Here is a 20,681-nt window from a genome sequence, read left to right as displayed (position 1 = left end):
AGTTAGGACTGAACTATCCTTACCCTTGGCTTTGGGTCACCGAAATGAAACAAGAAGGAGTCTAGTATAATCGTAGTACCATAACCAAATACTATGTGTAATACTCTTGCATAGCATTTACTTTGGGAGACATTTTGGCAGGAGTTTTTTGAGGAATGCATAATTAGTGTGGTAATTGAAGGAAGAAGTTGAGAAGAGGCGGCTAATCAAGGCATTGTTGGAGAATTACACAGAATAGTAGGATTAGGGTGGAGGAATCCACAAGAACCTGTAGGAACTGAGGCTGGAAATATTAGGATATGTCCAGAGTACATTTGGATTGGGAAGTTTTATCAAATTCTATGGCCAGCATGGAGTCACTAAAAGATTTCATAAAGGGTAACAGCAAATGTGAATTTAGCAAAAGTATTGGATAAGCTGAAAGGACACTGGGCTAGGAGTATCAAGCTCAAGATTTGGTATCTGACGAGAGAGAAAAAGGTGAAACCTAAGGTTGTGATGTCTCAAAGTCCAGATCAGACATGTGGGAGGTGAAGTCCAAGATTTGGCTTATAATGTGAAGAATTTGGGATGCAGTCAGAACTTACAACAGAGACTAGATTCTGGAGTCACTGCATGGAAGCTACAGCTTAAACTTTGAATAGAGATGTGGTTCAGAGAACAAGAACATGGGGTAGAACCTTTGGGAATGTGTACACTTAAAGGGTAGGAAAGAGAAAATAAAGTCAATGAAAAAGCCAGAAAGGTGGGAGAAAAAGCAGGATAAGACATAAAGGAAATTAAGGTATAAGAGGTTCCTTTTTTCTTCCATCAATGTCTGGCCTATAAAGTCAAATGAACTGGACAAATGCACCCAGTCCTGACAGAGAAAAAGAGTTTCCTGTAGGACTCAGCCTGAATGACTTGCTTTTTGCCAGAATTCTTTTTTACAGTGGAAATAGATGCCAGTGTTTCACAGGAGGTGGTTAGTGTTTATTAGGTAAAAGTCCACATTTATGAGATAAAGCTCCATTCTTGGAATTTATCCAGATAGGAGAGTACTTTGTGGTGGCTGTAAAATTGTAGTGACAGCTAAATTTTGGATATAAAACTACCATGACCTCAGAGGTAACTACAAATTATTTACTCCAAATCACACAATATATGAAGTTCTTCACAATATATGAATTTCTTTGGAGATCTGGGTTTATATGGAGTGCGTGCTGTATGTATACATACCTTAAAGTACAATCAGATGCTTTACACCAGGTATTTAGTGGCTTGTTTTGCATGCTGACTATATGGTCAGTGTTTAAAGGAAATCAGGAATCTTTGGTAAATCTCTGCTATAGCAACAAGACAGTTTTCATCAAGTTTGTGAAATGTAATTTTATTAATTAATAGAAGGGCATGTCTTACCAGACACATTGTCCCCAAATAAATAAAATCTCAGCATCATTAAAAGCACACAAACACACAGTTTAACAGGGTACAATACAAAGTCAATTTAGATGATGTTCTTACTTGCATTTACTAAAAATCTGAGAAAGACTGTATTAATCTCTAAATAATTATCTTGCATAAAGAGAAAAGTAGAGCACAGTTATTTTGTAGGTTTTGGGAGTGACAACTTGAGAAGACTGCTTTAAAATATATTAAGATACATCACAGGTCAAATCACACTCTCTGTAACATTACAACATGGAACTGTACTTAATCAAAAATAAAGGTGGCTGAAGAAGGCTGTATACTTTCTTTCCTAACATTATACTAATTTCTATTTTTGGCATGAGTTAATAACCTTTTCCATTAGTAGGAAAATGTGCTCTGCGAACTCTCGGAGGGCACCACGGCCACCATTACATTTGCAGATATATCCAACAGCCTTCTGGGCAGTGGAGCAGGCATCAGCAGGCACGCCACTTAGGCCCACTTTCTTCAAGCACTCCTCATCAGACACTTCATTTCCTATCAAGTAAAAGAAACCCAGGGTGAGTATTTAAGGAGACAAAGAATACTCATTCTAATACAAAAAGCAACCAGCAAGTAATTCTGGTAACTTCAGTAACACTACTCAGGCACTGTATGTAAGAATACCATAAATAAGGTGGAACAAAGATGTTAAAGTATATACAAGTATAATTGAGGTCTAGGGTTTCCCCTAAGCAATTCAAAATAAATGCTCATCAGTTAAAAGAGAATAGATTATAATTTCTGATTGCCATGCATATTAGAATTATTAGAAATTCTATATAAATTATGAATGACTTAAACTTTTTATCAAAAAAATCCCAGGGACACCTGAGTGGCTCAGTGGTTGACCATTTGCCTTCAGCTCAGGTCGTGATCCTGGGGTCCTGGGATTGAGTCTTGCATCAGGCTCTCTGCAGGGAGGCAGCTTCTCCCTCTGCCTATGTCTCTGCCTCTTTCTGTGTCTCTCATGAATAGTAAGTAAATAAAAATCTTAAAAAAAAAAAAATCCCAAACACATGCAAGAACCCCAAGTTATTGTGGAATAATTATCAAATGTTTTTCTCTTTGCTCCACCCCTTATTTTTTTAGAGGGAAGGTTAGGAAGGAATTCCCAGACATCATGTTTTACCCCCAAACTCTTCAGCATTGACCTCTAACCTGTAAGTATATCTATCTCTAATAAGTATATTTTAAAGAAAGTGATACAATATCATCAAACAAAATCAACAATTCCTTAATATCATCTAGTAATTAGTATGTGCTCAAATATTTCCAGTTATCTCAGATTTTCTTTTTTCATAGTTGATTTGTTTGCATCAGAAGTCTAATTCCACATACTGCATTTTGCTGATCTATATTTTAAGTACTTTTAATCTGTAACAGTTCTCTTTGATTTGTATATTGCTTATTTGTTGAAGAATTATCATCCCACTGACAAAACTACATCCTTTCTCCACCTGCCCTGCTCTTCTCTCCCTCTTTCTGTTTTATGTTGATAGGATCAATTTCAGAAGCTCCCAGTACCTCAGATTTACCATTCTGAGTATAATTATTACTATACGGTAGACCAAAACGCTCATTAAAAAAGTTTGTTTTAAATCAGTTCCATATTTATCTAGTGAAATTTTTTAAGTTATTAAATGTATTGGAATCTGATTTTTTTCACTGAAAGATGATGGAAATTAAAGTAATTTTAATTAAGTAATTAATTTAATAAAATTTACTTATGTAAGTGTTGATATTTTTAAGGAATATATTTTCATACATAATGTGATCCATACAAAATAGTGCTCTGATTTTAAAATTAAAATTTGGAGTTTACTCTTTATTTTCTTGTTTTCTAGCCTCTGCTTTTTATAGTTTTTTAAAAATGTTACGAAAGCAATGCATATTCTTGGTAGAAACATTTTTTAAAAATCAAGGCAAAACACCAAATCAATATCATCTGAATTACCACTATTATGGATAATCACTGTATATTAGCCTATGTAATTGTACAATATTACTGATACAAGTGATACACACTATTTTACTACCTGCAGGCACTATATTAGGCATTCTATATTATCTTCAATTTTCCTTCCAATAGCTTTATAAAGTTTGATTTGTGTTTATACTATAAGTAGGAAAACCAAGGCTTGAAGAAACTCACTTAAGGTCGCGCAGATAATTGGTATATCTGGAATTTGTTATCATTAAAATTGCTTTCTCCTTACAAAAACTGGATCATTTTCTATCAAGGGCTCAGTAATATTCTTCTCCAGGGACTCTTCACATGTGGTTCAAAGGCCAGTCCTGAAGTCCTCAGATGACCTGCTTCCAAAACATTTCTGTGCTTCTCCTTTTGAGGCCCATATTACCCTTGCAAATACTTATTTTATACATGGGTTATATTATATGTATTTTAATAACTTGTCATCTTTAATATCTAAAATGTAGACATTAGACTGAAAATGGTATAAGCAACTCCCAGCAATCAATCCCAAGCCTGCACATTTAAGTGGGTTCTTTTCTTTCCTCCATTATTGGCACATCTGCCCAATTTCCTTCCCGGAATTGCAATTTAAATTTTTAATAAAGCAAGTCACCCAGACTGTAATTCCTTATATGTTAGGAATCGGCTAAGTGCTTTACCCAGATTATCTCATTAATTTCTACAACAGGTCCATGACACAGGTACCCTTGTTATCTCTAGTTTACAAGGTAGGAAATTACGGCTTACATTACCACAGCTAACTAGTCACTGGTGTGGTCTGACTCCAAAGTTATGTGTCATGGTCATTCTACTAGGATACACTTGATACGTACTATTAAACCTCTAGAAAGGCTGTCCCAATTTAGTACTTTCCTCAGTACTACGAATATGCTAATCTTATTCTTTCTTTTTTCTCTATTTCTTAAAAAAAAAAAAATCCTCGCCCATTTTATTATGGCTGAATAATAAGATACCAACCAAGATATGCCACTTCTTTCCAGCACAGGCCCATTTCTTTTCTCCACTCGTCCAGAACTGCTAGCTTGTCTGGTACATTGACTTCCATTTTGCAATCCAGTTTTAAGGAAGAGAGTGTCTGCTTTGAACAGGCCCTTTCTGAGATTAATCTCACCTTAAAAAATAAAGAAAAGAAAGAAAGAAGGGCAAAATGAGAAAATAAAGAAACAAGTATTTCATAATGAAACAACACCTGGTAATAATATAAGCCAGAAATGAGTGGTCTTCTAAAGAACCAATTAAATAAAATTAACTGATATTTTAAAATAATGAATCTTTACAGAATTTTCTAATAGTCCAATAAAGGTAAAAGACACTGGTTTCTACAGTGGGAAGGATTCTACCTGCAAGTTAAAAAATATACATGGTCTGATCCTAACCTAAGATTCTCTTATAATTCGATTTATCCAGAGGGAAGTCTGTAACTTGTCACCTGAGCTGCTTAGGAACACATACTTAAGATTTCTAGGGAATTATAAGAAATTATCTTAGCTTTCATTTTTGAAAATATATTAAGTTATTTTGAATTAAAATTTTCAATCATAAGAATAAGCTACATCTTTTAAAAACTCACAAGGTATTTGCTTTTTTCCTAAATGTTGATACCTATTTTTTATGAAATTTTTCTTGTTGAAACATCCTATGGGAATTATGACATAGTTCCTATTTAAAAATGTTTATACTTATTGAATAAGCAAGAAATATTATTTGCTGAATGAAAAATGCCTAGTTTTGTTCACAAGAGTATGATATTTTCTAGGCATGTGAAGGCAAAATTTCAGATATCTTAATAGATAATACTAAAGTTTTAAATCTCTTATTTCCCTCACATGGTCTTTGACCCTGAATCATCATCTTAAAAACCATCACTATATTCAGGGGACACATACCTCAATACCACTTTTCTTTAATAAACTTATCCCAATAGCATCTTTTACATCATAAGATATTATTTCTTTTTGGTCTCCTGATACATAAATGTGGCCATTGGTGAGACATCCATCAATATTGCAAACCAAAAGCTTTATCTCCTTAAGCTTCTCTTTGCCAAAATAGCCATATCTAAAAGAAACCAAAATAGACCTGAGTACAAGTGAAATACTAATCACTTCCTCTCAACTGGCTAACACCAGTAAACTTAATAACCATTCCCACTCAATTATTCAAACATCACCCTTCACATTTACATCATACATATACTTCAACTTCCAGTGTAAGAACTTTGAGTAGAGTGGTCTAACCAGACTACATGTTTCTCAAGTTATTGAATAAGCCATCCATAGGGATATTTTACGTGTATATCTTCCTTACAGGAACAAATTACAAAGATCCTAAAATGTTGGAGTATCAAAAATTAGTGTCTAGAAAACACCACATATCTACTAAAAGAATGTCAGGGTCAAGTGCAAAAGCTGTGCAAGTCTTGTTTTTACCTTAATACTCTTTGTTCTGCAATAGGCCAATCAATATCCACATCTATATCCACACTGTGCTCAGCTCGCATTTCATAGTATGCCATCTTTCCACCCTAAAGATAGTATAAATGCCATGAGTATTGTTTTTAACATTTATTTGTGATACCAAAAGTTTATTATAATACAGAATAATGAATTCATTTCTACAATACTGAGAAAAATAAATAGCCCAGTAAAATGAGTGACATACAACAAATACTTTCTTGAGGGAAAAACTTGTTTCTTATATATTCAAACCATACACCATAATATTTTTCAAATTCTATCTACACAGTGCAAGTTTCCTATTTTTAAGTAGATTTCCATTTTAAGACAGGAAAAAGCAGAAATACCCATCTTCCAATATTCTGAGAAGGAATTTTCTAGAAACCCCTAACTGTAACCTCTTCTGATAGTCTCTCCTCTTAGCATCCAAAAGCAGTATAAGGATTTTCAGAACTTATGTTCCAATTTGCAACTAAGTATCAAGATAGGAGAAGAAAAATGCCTGTAGTATTATTGTACAGAATTGTCTTAGATCCCTGAACTACATGTGGGAGTGGACAATAATTATCTGGATCACATGTGGGCAAAAGGAAGGATCAATTACTTGATCCTGGGGTCAGGGGTAGAGGGGGAGGCTCTTCCTATGACTGTGATAATTTGAATGTCAAAATCAATTACTGGAAAATTTGATTTTTTAGAACTGTCAGTCTCCTCATAAATTTTATGATGAGATACTGCATTGTTCTTCACACTTTAGGAATGGGTCAAATAACAGGCCCCTTAACAAAGAGTTTGGAAACAGTGCTATCCCTGTGTCAAACCAAATTTTTCCGAATACTCAAACTTAACTAAACAGTCTACAGTTTGCCTATATACTGCCAGAAGATTGTTAAAAATCCTTTTTACCTCAGAGAAAGAGTCACATTAGAATTTTTACCACAGCAAATAGAGGGGTTTTTAAATGCTGATTTTGAGTAATGTAAGGACCTGAATCCAAGTCCCAATAGTAATACTACTTGTTTATGCCCTGAGCCAATTACTTCCTTTTTTCAAAGTGGCCATTTCCTCCTCTGTAAAACTCAGCCAGGAATGTCTACTTTATTCCACTCATATGCAGATTACATTAGATAACCTATGTAGTAAAGTGCTGTGTATAGTCCCTGGTATATAATAAGGGTTGAATAAGTAACTGCTATTAACTAAAAGGAACAAATAGTATATGATATAACCATGTAGGCTCTAAAGATGTGAGAGACATCCAACTTCATTATTTTAAAATGAGAGTGATGAGATTCAGAACAGATAAAATGTTTATTCAGAGCCACATGGTTAGAGATAAAAGAGAGAACTATAATCTGGCTTTCCTGACACCCAGGTTGGTGCTCTTCCCATCTACAATGTTTTTCTGTCTTTAAAAGCAATAGACTTTTATTCAACTGTTCAACCACAACCTGAGAGTAACAAACCGTGGATTAAAAACAATTTTGAATGGAATGAAATGAATATCAGGACATGTGTACAACATCTGGTATATGACTCATTTCTTAGAGCAGAATTCCTTGCATATTCACTGGATTCTAAAGATTAGTTTATTATAACCTTACAGGTTAAATGCCCCATAGGATAAATCTTATCAGTTATTGCCCTTCCTCTAGAAACTGACACTTTCTGTATGAACTGTGCCATATGTCTTCCTTAGAACTGAGGTATACAAATAAAAAGGTTTAAAAGATTTTTGCAAAATGAAGGCACAAACCTGTAAATAACCCATCTCTATCAAATGTCTTTTAGCAAAATAAAATGAGCCATTTTCATATAATTCTCCATCCCAGTCTTGTCGACGAGGTCGTTTAGCTGGATTCAAATTCAGAGGCTCAGTCACTTCACGAACTAAAAGCAAAAAGCTATAGTAAGTCTAAGTTGCTTTGAAAACTGAGTATTCATTTAGTAATTTTTAAAAAATAAAAGTAGACTGAAAATGTAAAATATTTTTCTATCTTGATAAATAAATGGACTTTTAAAGGACAAAAATCTCTAATGATCCTGATGATTTATCTCTGTTTGCTAATAAATACTTAATAATTATTATCTAATTATAGAAAAATATTTTACAGAAGAATTCTGAATAATTGAGATTTTAAGACATTTTTAAAAATACAAAATCTGGGAGGACCTCAAGGCAGCCTTAAGGCAGCTTCAAAAGGATAGAACTTGTCATAAAATATCCTTATTTGAATGTCTTAATATATTTCTTATTTGCTTCTGTAGCAATACAATGTGTGTTTATATGTGGTTGAGAAATTATATTCACAGAACTATTACAGAAAACTGAAGACTTACGCATTAAATTATTGAAACTTTTATATTGATAAAAATATTTGTTACATATTCTTACCAGTAGTTTAAAAATATACTAAGCACAATAATAAATAACATTTCCTTATTACTATCCTTGGTAATGAAGGATAAGCAATTATCATTATTAGTGATTATAACATCATATAATGAATGAAGCCCTCAGTACTGATAAATAGGGATCCTCTTGCCTTTTTACTGTATTTTTCCCAAAGTTGTGTTTATGGATGTGTATTGATATGCACGCATGGTTCTGTGTGTGTGTGTGTTTAAAGCTGGTGACTCTTCAGAATCTTTCTTTACTTTTGGCTGTCACTTATGTGTGTAACAGCTTCTAGAAATAACTTCTACTTACTTGACTAACTGAACCATCCTCTGTTCAATCCTAATCTACCAGTGTTTGATATAATCTAGGAAAAATACTCATTTACGCTATAAATCCATAAATAGATTTATACTATATTTATACATTGAATAGCTACACATGATATAGTTTTATAGGCACTGGATTTGTAGCAATGAATATGACTCTTTCTACTTTCATGGAGTGTAGAATCTAGTGGTAGAGATAGGCAACAAACAAACTCGATAGTTAAGTGGTACTCTGGGAATGAGAGGGGCAAGTCTTTCCTAAGTGAACAAGGATCAATGGCTGTTTTCTCTCTGGGGACATCTGCTGAATTGAGGAGGAAGTGAAAGAAAGATCAAACTTGGCATAAGCAGAGGGACTCTGCTGGGGTAAAGAGAAACCAGGAGAGTTTTTAATGGCCCTGTGGACTTGAAGCATAGATTGGCTTCTATAGGAGTGCAAACACAGAGCTAGTTCTTCCCACTCGATTATTCTGCTATAGGACTCTTGCTGAGTGTTATGGCACAAGAAACTAGAGATGGGCTGGAAGGCAGGGAGACATTATAGTTGTGTGGTGCTTAGATCCCAAAGTCCTGTTAGTACGAGGTTATCAGCAGTCCAGACAAGATCAATCTTCTGGCAAGATATCTGCACTAAAGAGGTAAAGAGCACAACTCCTAACTGGGTCAAAGAGACTAGCTCCATATCCTATCTGCCTGATAGAAGAAAGGGTGTGCCCTCCCCAGACGGTCAAAATCCACATATAACTTTTGGTTCTCCCCCAGACTTTACTACTAGCTTACTGTTGATCAAAAGCCTTACCAATAACATAATCAATACATATTTTGTATGTTATTTGTATTGTGTTGTTGCAATAAAATACGCTACAGCAAAGAAATGCTACTAAGAAAATCATAAAGGAGAGAAAGTACATTTATAGTACTAGACTGTATTTATTGAAAAACATTGTATGTGGACCCATGCAGTTCAAATCAGTGTTGTTCAAAGGTCAACTGTACTCCAGTCTCTATGTCAGGCATAGGACAAAATATGAGTCATTATGAAGAAGCAGAAATACATTACCCATAACTAGAGAAAAACAGTTATAGAAACAGAAGTATAAATGACCCAGATGTCAGAACCCACAACTGAGGATTTTCAAATAACTATCATAAATATGTCAAAGACTGTAGAGGAAAAGATTTAAAACGATGGAGAATTTCAACAGAGAACAGAATTTCTAAAAATTAACTGCAATGTACATGCGAGAATGGAAAACACATATATCTGAAATAATTCACTAGACAGGACTTACAGTGCACTGGACAAGTCAGAAGAAATGATCAGTGAATTCAAATATGTCAACAGAAATTACTCAACATGAAGCACAGAGAGAAAATCAACAAATAATGCAGAACAGACTGTGAGAGACATGTGGACCCCATAAAATTATTTAAGATACACTTAACTCTGAGTCCAAGAAAGAAAGGAGAGAAAAAATGTTGCAGAAGAAATATGTGGAGAGATAATGACACAGATTTTTTGCAAACTAATGACAGATATCAACCGGCAGGCATGAGAAATTCAGAAGATCCTAAATAGGATAAACACAAAAAACCCCACAGCAATACAAATTGGAGTCAACTATGAAAAATTAAGATAAAGGGAAAGATCTTAAAAGTAGCCTGAGGGGAAAAAAGACATTATATTTAGAGAAACAATGATCAGAATAACAGCTGGTTTCTTTTAAGAAACCAGTGGATGGCAGAAAATAATGAAATGACAAATTAAAGATTCATCTCCAAAACAGTAACATCGAATCTTAAAATGCTGAAAGAAAAAAAGGGCAAACCAAAATTTTATATTCAGTGAAAATGCCCTTCAAAGATAAGAGTGAATTATAGACATTTTTAGACAGACAAAAGCTGAGAGGACCTGTTACTAACAGAAATACCCTGTAAGACAGAAGCACACGTAAGTGGGAAGAAATTAAGAATAACAACAACAAAAAAAAAAGATAGATATCCAGGTGAAGATAAATGACTATTTTAAAATAACTTAAAATATCATTAACTGTTTAAAATAAGTATAACAATAATATATCATGGGGTCATAATATACATAGAAATAGATTATGTGACAATAATAGTATAAAAGGCAGGGGCTAAATAGAAATTTACTATTATAAGTTTCTTAGATATTTGTAAAAATACAAATTCAGGCAGATTATAACAATGTAAGAGTGCAAAGTGTAATCCTCAGAGCAGTCCTGTCAAATAGAAATATAATGTGAGCCATATATAGAATTTAAAATATTCTAATGCCTACAGTTTAGAATAAGTAAAAAGAAGTGAAATTAATTGTAACAATAGATTTTATTTAGCCCTAATACTTTAGTATCTAAAGTATTGTTTCAACATGTAACAAATATAAGAATTATTAGATATATTGCAAATACTTCATACTAATCTTAGAAGTCCAATATGTATTTTTTGCTTAATGCATATCTCAACTTGGACTAACTATACTTTGAGTGCTAACAGTGGTAAAGGCTACTATATTAGATGGTAAGGTTCTACCGTGATTACAAAAAAAGAATACAAAAAGTTATACAGTATAAACGGAATAATTTTTCAAGAATTTATTAATCCAGCAGAACTTTAAGTGATTTTATAAACAAGGAACATGAGAATAGAATCACAAGAAATACCACTCTGGGTGAGAAGCATTGTTCATCAATAGGAGTCTGTTTCACAGTGGTTCTAAGAAAATATGACAAGACAAAGCTCTTGTTCCTAACATTCACTTCTTGACATTAAAAGATATTTATTCAAACATTTCTAATTTTCTTAAGGATATTCATGGATCTATTTTTTATGGCCTTGTCACCTATTTAATGTACATATTTCCTGAACTTCTTGAACTTTAATCATATAGCCCATAAAGCTCAACATTCAATTGAACACTGGGCTTCCTTGATTTGCTTCAAAAATTTGTTTTTTTTTTAAGTTTTAATAGATCCTTCCTAGAAATTATTTCGGAAATTTGCTGAGTAAGTTCAAAGTTAAAATATATAGCTTAACGCAGAACCTGGCACAGAGAAGACAACCAGTAAACATTTACTGAATGACATCAATCAGTAAATGTATTTATTGATATATTTCATTGGTTTGGGTAGCATTCGTATTTTGAGATTAAAGAATCTTATTTTCAGTTCTTCTTTATCCTCTTACTTGTTCTTTTTTGCTCAGTCTTCAGTTTCATTGCACTTTCCTTACTGTCTCCTTTAAGTCACACATATGTTGGAGACAATTAGGCCAGGTTTTCTATATTCAACAAATATCAGGGCACCTAAAAGAAATCATATCATCTTTCCTTATGTATATTACAATATTCACCTATTTGTTGGTTATCCTATTCTTTTTTTTTAAAGATTTTATTTATTTATTAATGAGACACAGAGAGAGAGAGGCAGAGACATAGGTACAGGGGAAAGCAGGCTCTTTGTGAGAAGCCTGATGAGGGACTCAATCCCCAGGACCCTGTGATCATGACCTGAGCTGAAGGCAGTTACTCAAACACTGAGCCACCCAGGTACACCCATCCTATTCTTTATTCCATATTTTACTAGTTTATCTAACTAGAAATCAGGCTCCTGCTAACTACTGTGGAAGTCTCCTTACGTAGGAGTGACCTATTTTGGGAGGCAATTCCACAATTTATTCCTGAGGTCCTCCAGAACATTTTTGGTAGACTGCTATCCCCATGATCCCAATTACAATTTATATGGAGTTTACCAAGTAAGCCTAGAAAAATGACATGCCTGCCTCAAAAGGCAAATAGAGTGTTAAAATGTCCATTTGTAAAAAGTAAAGCAGGGAATTTGGTCTGTCGTCTCAATAATCACAAGACTTAGAACTGATTATAAATGTCATTACCTACTACAGTTAATTCGATGTTGCTCCCTTCATTCCTAAAGAATATTTACATATGAAAAACTGATTCTCCATAAAAGCTAAAATACTGATAGATTACCTCCTTTCTGAATTTCACTCCATCGAAACTGATGGCGTCGCACAACAGAGAAAACAGAATCATATCCTTCCTCTCGAATCATTTCTGCAACTTTTTGAAGGTCAGTAGGATGTAAACACGGAGAAGTTGCTTGAATATTTCCTACAATATCAACCTCTTAAAAAGACAAAACAAATGAAAAGGACATCAAAGTTCTTTACAAGGAATACAAAGATCTTCAACTGTAAAAATGAGTCTTGAGAAATAAGGTGGAAATTATATAAAATTTTGAATAAACTATCAAATTCATACCATTGTGATAATTAAGAAATTCTATGATGGCATCTAGTGAGGTAGAACTGTCTTTTGAAACTTCAGAACTTCTTCGATGAACTTGGGCACCAAATTGTTTGGCCACATTCTCAATTTCATCATGGTCTGTTGAAACCCACACACTGTATAGGTATTAAAAAAATATAAAAAGCCAAATCATTAAAAGAAGCCACTAAAGATAAAAAGGACTTCTGCAACCCCAAAATACAGTTGATATGTTAGAATAATTTTTATACCATCAAAAAAATAAACACAGATCTAACATCATATAAAATATATAAAGAATTATACTTTGCATATAAACTATGTAATATCTGAATAAAAATGTAGTACCATTTATATTTACATAAAATATTGTATTTGTATTATGTCATATTATTTATATAAATATTATTTATGGAGCCCTATAGTTTTATAAGATTAGAAAAAAATGACACTTGTATTTTTTAAGGCTACTGGTATATTATGTAAAAACAGTAGTGGCCAGAAGTTCAAATAAATCTAAAGGAAATAGAGAAGATCCTGCTCATTCAAATCCAAATTATTGTATGAGAATTTTAATATACTTGCTAAGAAAAAAAACTGGAATTGGCTTAGCCAAACCATGAAGCTGAAAGAATTTCAAGCTTGGAAGCAATGAAATGCCCAAATCTAGGCTCAAAATAATCAGAGAATCCAACTCTCTTGGTCTGCCAACTAATAGTAGGTATACTATAAATACATGAACACAGAATCGACTAATAGCCATTGACAACAATTATAGACATGGAGAACATGACTTGATGAGCTCTGGGAAACTTAATTTAATTGCTCCTTTAACCACATCTTACATGGCTCACTATTTAAAATTTATAAGATGATGACTAGGAGTAAAATGCTACTTTGGGAGTAACGTGCCAGTCTCTACTGAGGTTATTTCCTAGACCCTTACAAATTCCCTTTTCCTGGAAACAAAAGATGTGAATATTACTCTAGCCACAATGTTTTATTAGTGATATTACAAAAAAGTTTAATGACTTAGTCTCTGGCATATGCATTTTTTTATTGCCTTCATTCACAATTTACTGGGGATAAGAGGAACTGCATGTTTCAGATGTCTATGCTCAATTGTCAAGAGTGAAAAGAAAGTGAGAAACTAAAGAAACATTTCTTTTTTTTTTAAGGAGATAGAAGTTTATTGAATATAGAAAAATTTCTAACACCTCTAGATTTCATTTATTAATTTCCGTTCTTCCCTTTAATATATGTGGAAGGAGGATTAAATCCAGAAAGTCAATAAACCCCCTAAAATTTCTTTTTTTTTAAAAGTCTAGTAAACAAGATGAGCCACTGGCCAGGGGTCAGATGTCTCCCATTTACTGTCACTCTGCAAGGCAGAACACAGAACCCCCCATTTTTCCCCATCTTGAAATCTGAAATATTTGGGGGCAGATTTTTACTGGAGAAATATAGTTAAAGGTATATAACAAAGTAAAGTACCAGTGAAAACCTAGTTTTAAAATACAGAAGGTGAAGGCAGGATGGGAAGATGGTAAATACATTAAAAAGTGAATTAGTAAAAGCAAAAGAAATGGTCTTTTGACATCTAATTTATGTCACTAATTGAAATAAGTTACTGCTGTTGTTTATTATTCTGATTTTCTGTAATGAAAATTCAACACCACAGGATTTAGTGATATTTTTGAAACGCTTAAAAGGTGAATAAAAGATAACAGGTTTTGGAAGAGGTTTTTCTTCTTTCTTCCCTTTTATCATTCCTTCATTATTTCTTTATTCATGAAACATTTACTGAGTGCCTATTATGTTTCAGGTCCTCCTTTGGGCAATGGAGACAAGATAGTCCATTTTCCTGAGAAACTTTCAATTCTCAGCCTATTAGTAGAGACAGAGGCCAACACAGTTCTATAATTCCCTTTAAACCATCTGGGAAAGAGAGGTAAGAAAGCAATGACTAACTCTCTACAATGCTTTATTTTTGCAAAGTTTTTTTTTTTATAGTGACTGCTACATAACATGCTCAATCTATATGTGTTAATAAATGAAACAATAAATGGTTAACAGCATGGGATCTGAAGGAATGGGTTCAAATCATGGCTCCACCACATGTTAGCTATATGACCTTAGGGAAAATTCATAATCTCCCTAAGCCTCAATTTTCAGTAAAGTGCAGGTGATTAAAAAAAAAAATGCAGGTGATAATAACAGTAATTACCTCATATCGTTGTTATGGGGATTACATACAAACCACAACACACAATAAACATTTCATACGTTTTAGCTATTCAAAATAATAAAATAGGAATGGCAATAAAGGAACACAGACACAGTCTCATTTAATCCTCACACTGCCTCTGTTGGAAGGAAAACTGAAGTTCTGCTTTCAGAATTTCAAAGGTCCAAAAGTCTAATTTATACATATGAAAATAGCATCCCATATGTAGACTTAAAATACAATGATCATCATTAATAACTATGTAAGTAGCTAGACTTCCTTTGGTTTAGGGGAATCAGAAGAGGAAGGGCAAAAAAGAATGAGCAAGTGAATAAACAGGCCTAATAAAATTTAAGAGTAAGTACAGAGTAGACGTCAAAGCCTAATGCTAATGGCTTTAACATCTAACAGGATGAAGTCGTATTACATCTAACAGGATGAACAGGACTATCAACCCTGACGCCCATCAAAATGATTTCAAATCATAAACTGCCATTTTAAGGATAACACAGCATAGGCCTACCATTAATCATAAATCTACACCCTACAAATGAAACTAAAGTTCGTGGGCTTTTTTTTTTTTTTCCACAAGTATGTTAGGTAACATTTACAAAATCAGTTTGTTCTGAGGTTTCCTAACACAACATTGAACCACTGTTGAAGTGAAGCTCTTACAAACCCACCTCTAACAGTAACTTTTTACTAAATGAAAAAAAAAAAATTCTCTTAGCATTTTTTCTCAACTGCCAAATTAGTATGCAAAGTTAGCAACCTTGAAAGTATTGTTAGCTTTGACTCTGAGCAGGCCAGAAAAATTTTCCTCAATGAACAAATCGTGGTTTTGAACAAAATAATCTCCAAAGCATTTCCTAGCCTTGAGAAACACAATCGGGCAGCTGCAATTTTCTTCAATTCCTTCCTGGGGTGAATATTTCAAAGAAAGAAAATAGAAGGTGAGGAGTGATAAGGTTGCTCCAAATTTGGACCGAAGCTTCAGAATAAATCAATTAAATCCAAATTAACACATTTTAATTGAGGTCCCAACACATTAAGCAAACCAAGATCAGTAAGAGTACCTGCTCACAAGAAGCTCTTCAACCCAGTAGAGCAAGGGTCATCCCAGGCCAAATCTGGCTCACAGCCTGCCTGTTTTCATAAATAAACTTTTCATGGAATACAGCTATGCTCATTCACATATGTATTGTTTGGCTACTTTCACAACATACAAGAGAGCTGAGCAACACAGACCATTTGGCTTGCAAAGTCTAAAATATTTAGAATTTGGCCCTTTACAGGAAAAGCTGGTGGACCCCTGAAATAAAGAGTAAAGACACAAGTCCATGAATACTTGAAGGTCAAAGCACGTTAGCAATGGAAAGAATTTTGAAGATAATTACAACTTTCCCATTTTATAAGTAAGGAAACTGTGACCCGCAGAAGACATGAAGATTGTAAAAACCTTCAATACGAGGGGAAAATGTCAAGGATATATCACACACTATATGGCAGACACTATTCTAAGGGCTGTATGTACACTACCTCACCTAATCCCTTCAGCAAGCCTTTGAGGTGGATACTTAAGTCCATTCTGCAGATAAGGAAATTGAGGCACAGATGTTAAGTGATTTACCCAAAGTTGCAGTTAACGTGGTGAAGCTAGAAATTCAAATCCGCAGTTTGACCACAGGGTCCTTGGCCTTACCTCCCTGCACAGTGCATGCACTAAAAGCTCTGAACAATGCTGCTCTGTATACAGAAAACAAAGGTACAGTTACTTCCCATTGAGGGGATCAGCAAAAACTGCATTGTGGAAGTAGTGCTAGTCCCTTTCATTACCTTTTTAGTTGAACTTTCCAGATCTCAGAAAGGATGCCACCACATAGCAAACAGCTATGCAAACTAAAGAGAGGAAAATCACTTTATTACACCATATTCTAAGTTTGAGAAGGCAGAGTCAGGCAGATTATGCTCATTTTGCTGGTTAAAGAAAATACTGGTTTTATTTCTTCTAATTACTGTTATTAGTATAGTAACAGATACCATCATAGGTGGCTTTAAGTATAAAATATCATTCCTATGGTCAAGATGCTTATACTCTAGATGTATTAAACAAAACTGGAACAGAAAAAGTTCTCAGGAATCATTTATTCTTGCATGGAATTTTGTACAAATGAATCTTAATAAATGGAAACAGGAAAATTGCTGCGTAATATATATTTTCCGATTATTTCGTAGCAAGATCCCCTATGTCTGCTAAAATGGCTATTTGTTGGGTTTTGACACCCAGCATCTATTCTTTGGTAATCATACTCCAATTTTTCTCTTGATGAAACTGTCCCATGGTGCTTGGGTGGGGCGCTCAATCACCAGCTCCAAGAGTGGAAGAGGCAGCTAAACTGTACCAATACAAGCACTGCTGTAGCCACAGTGACTGGCTCGAGGATGAGCAGGTGACCCAGAGAGACTCTTTTTTGGCTAGACTTAAACTGGGCAGGATATAAAGAGTAAAATAAAGGGGTAAACAAAGCGAGACACTAAAGCGGTAAAGACAGGTCTAATTTGTTAACTATGGCAATAGGGGAAAGAATCCGGCATAAACTAAACTCAAATTCCCCAAAATAAAGGCTGGAGATTTCTTAAAGGCTGTAGTGCGTTAAGAAAAAAGTATTGCAGGGGTGTTAGAGGGGGTTAGTTCATGTGACTAGGCCATCAGGGTTTGTTTACTTCTGACTTTATGATGGGAGGCAAGAAGCGAATAGAAGCAAGGTGCCCGGGATCCCTGGGTGGCGCAGCGGTTTGGCGCCTGCCTTTGGCCCAGGGCGCGATCCTGGAGACCCGGGATCGAATCCCACATCGGGCTCCCGGTGCATGGAGCCTGCTTCTCCCTCTGCCTATGTCTCTGCTTCTCTCTCTTTCTCTCTCTGTGACTTTCATAAATAAATTTAAAAAAAAAAATTTAAAAAAAAAAAAAGAAGTAAGGTGCCCATTGAATCTAGGCCCTTAATTCTCAAAGGTGTTTGCACTTCAAAGAGATAGCTCTCTGGTCCTTGAGGAAACAGTCTGGGGTGGTAGATTTATATTCCAAAGGATGGAGAAGGGGTTTATAATTATAAGCTTTCTAAAGTAGTTTTTCTGAGGGGGGTTCAGAGGCTGCCTGTCACCACGTTGTCCCTGAAACAAAAATTCTCCTGGCAGCATTGAGCTTCCTCAGCCATTTTAAAGGGGTACACGTTCCCCACCAGGGAAGGCCTAGAAACATGGCCTTCCGAGTTTGGACAAGTTGTTAAGCGCTGAGAGTTTTGCATTTCTCAGCCCAACCGCCTGACACCGTAAAAGGTAGAGCATATCAAAAGAACCAAGAAATGGAGGAGTCTGGTGACAGGGTGCACCATTCCCTAACCCTGCTTTATTTTTCTTGAAAATATTTATCACCACCAAATACAGTATATACTGTTTGTATACTGCCTGTCTTTCATCATTATAATGCAAGTTCCTGAGACCAGGGACTGACTATTGCTACTGCTACAACCTCTAGTAATGAACACAGAACAGTGCCAGGCATATAGTAGGTGGTCAATAAATATTTGCTAAATGAATGAATCAGTTTTCGCCTTTGGATCTCATTGTACCTGAAACAAGCCTTACCCTTTTTTGTTAAGCCAGGCTGAAAGGGGCTTCCTGACATGCAACTGAAGAGTTGTAAATGAGTTTTGTTCTTAATCTATCGAGAAAATGACTTTTGATCTTTACTTCATTTTACAAAAATGGCATATTGCTGCTGCCTTGATGCACCTTTTTTTCCCCCAGTGTGCACTCTTTGTACAGATGAAAAAAATGTCCCAAAGTCTATAAGCTCCAAAATGACAAGAATCGTGTCATTTCATCTTGGTGTTTCCTTGGATGTGTATGGTAGAAACTGGGGCTCAGTAAATGTTTACTGAATTGAACTAAATCCCCAAGTCTTATCCCTATCTCTCCTTTGCACACTTCCTATTCCATTACTACACTAGTGTTATCTTCTGGGTGCCTGTCCCTATTTACCTCGCCCCACCCAGGGCTTCCTTTGGATTAAAACATCAAGAAAATTAGTAAATTCATACTTCTGGAGTCTCTTTTGTTAAACAAGACGAGTTACATGAAAATCATATGCCCATATATTACGGGGCAATTAAGAGGCTCCAGAAACAATCCCCTCTTTAGGAACCAAAACCCCAAACATTAAAAAAGTTTATTTTCCACAGTAACAAATTCAATCATAATTAGGGTGAAGTCACCACGTGTCAACTCATTCCTAACACAGAATTCTTTCTTTTATGAACGACATCAGCTCCTAACTCCTGACCAAAATGGCATATGGCAATGTCTCTGAAGGATGCACAATTAAAACTTGTCTTTAGGGCACACGGGCTTCCAAAGACACAATAAAAACCATTTTATAAGCACATCCTAAAACAGCCTGCCCTGCCGTACGTTTTCTCACTACCTCTCGCCTAGGTAGACATGTAGGTAGTTTCCTAGATTGTGCTGACTCACAGGCTGAGAGCTTGGAGTATTTTTCAAAGGTCAGAAAGAGATCTCCAAGCTGAGCTTGAAACTGGAAAGCCTTGACACCTCACTCCATTCACGAGCCTGATGGCTCCCTCCCTAATCGATGGGCACCAGGTGGTTATCACCGGCTAAGCAGCAGGGGAACCCCGATGGCCTCCGCGCACAAGAGTTCACCTATAACCACAGACGCTTCACAGGGGTGGCCTCCTTTACCCTGGGAGGTCAACCCGGGGGCGGGGGCGGCGGCGGCGGCGGCGGCGGCGAGGGAGGAATCGCCCCTTTCACGGGTGGCGTTCTCAAGGGCAGGGACAAGGAAGTGTCCCGGGTCAAGACTGACAGCTGATACGGAACAAGGAAGAAGCCGGAGCACCTGGTCGCTGCGCGCTCCGGGGCGCCCACACACCCCGGACCCTGCACGCCCCGCCCAGGAGCAACTACCCGGGACCCCGGCCCCCGCAGCGGCCCGGCTCCGCGGCGCCGCGCCCCGACCCCCGCCCAGGCCGCGCCGCCCACTCTCGCACATGCGCACCTCTGGAAGACCCCCGAGTCCAGGGCCGCACGCAGCACCCAGCCAATGAGCGGGACCCCCGCCAGGTGCTTAATGTTCTTCAGGGGGATGCCCTTGCTGCCGCCCCGGGCCAGAACGAGGGCCGCCAGGTGCGGGGGCTTCTCCACACCTCGGCCCTGGCCTCCGCGGGAGTTGCGCTGCAGCTTCGGCGGCCGGCCCCGGGAGGGCCGCCCCCGCGGGTTGGAGACGGAGGTGGCGGCCCCCTTCTCCACCGAGTCCATCTTCCTCCCACGCCTTCTCCCCAGCTTCTCCACATCCGGGAGCTCTTCTCTCGCCACCTCAGCTCGGCGCCGCCCGATCTCCCCGCCCGGCCGCTCGCGGGGGTGGCTGGTCCCGGCCCTGGCCCCGCCCCTGCCACGGGCCGCCCTTTGCGGGGCATGCCGGGAATTGTAGTCCGC

At 36.4% G+C, this 20,681-nt stretch overlaps 1 protein-coding gene across 1 annotated transcript; it reads right to left on the bottom strand.

The window, feature by feature from the left end:
• Positions 1–1,352: 1,352 nt before the first annotated feature.
• On the bottom strand, positions 1,353–20,594 carry CMAS (cytidine monophosphate N-acetylneuraminic acid synthetase). The gene is made up of 8 exons (XM_055318872.1): positions 20,245–20,594; positions 12,935–13,077; positions 12,644–12,799; positions 7,661–7,794; positions 5,878–5,972; positions 5,335–5,506; positions 4,406–4,559; positions 1,353–1,947 (listed from the first exon to the last, which is right to left on the bottom strand). The coding sequence occupies exons 1-8, from the start codon at positions 20,502–20,504 to the stop codon at positions 1,757–1,759; spliced, it is 1,305 nt and encodes a 434-aa protein (XP_055174847.1). The 5' UTR covers positions 20,505–20,594; the 3' UTR covers positions 1,353–1,756.
• Between the last annotated feature and the right edge of the window lie 87 nt (positions 20,595–20,681).

The sequence above is a fragment of the Nyctereutes procyonoides genome, unplaced genomic scaffold, assembly GCF_905146905.1.
Source record: "Nyctereutes procyonoides isolate TBG_1078 unplaced genomic scaffold, NYPRO_anot_genome, whole genome shotgun sequence".
Taxonomy (NCBI): Eukaryota; Metazoa; Chordata; class Mammalia; order Carnivora; family Canidae; genus Nyctereutes; species Nyctereutes procyonoides.
Note: the sequence above shows the minus strand (reverse complement) of the source record. Positions and strands in the feature narration are given on the sequence as shown.

Coding starts and splice junctions, on each gene's coding strand:
- CMAS (XM_055318872.1), bottom strand. CDS start 20,504: ATGGACTCGGTGGAGAAGGGGGCCGCCACCTCCGTCTCCAACCCGCGG. Junction 5,507..5,877: donor GCAGAACAAAGAGTATTAAG/GTAAAAACAAGA, acceptor GGTTTCTTTTAG/ATATGGCTATTTTGGCAAAG. Junction 4,560..5,334: donor TAAAGAAAAGTGGTATTGAG/GTATGTGTCCCC, acceptor TTATTTTTTAAG/GTGAGATTAATCTCAGAAAG.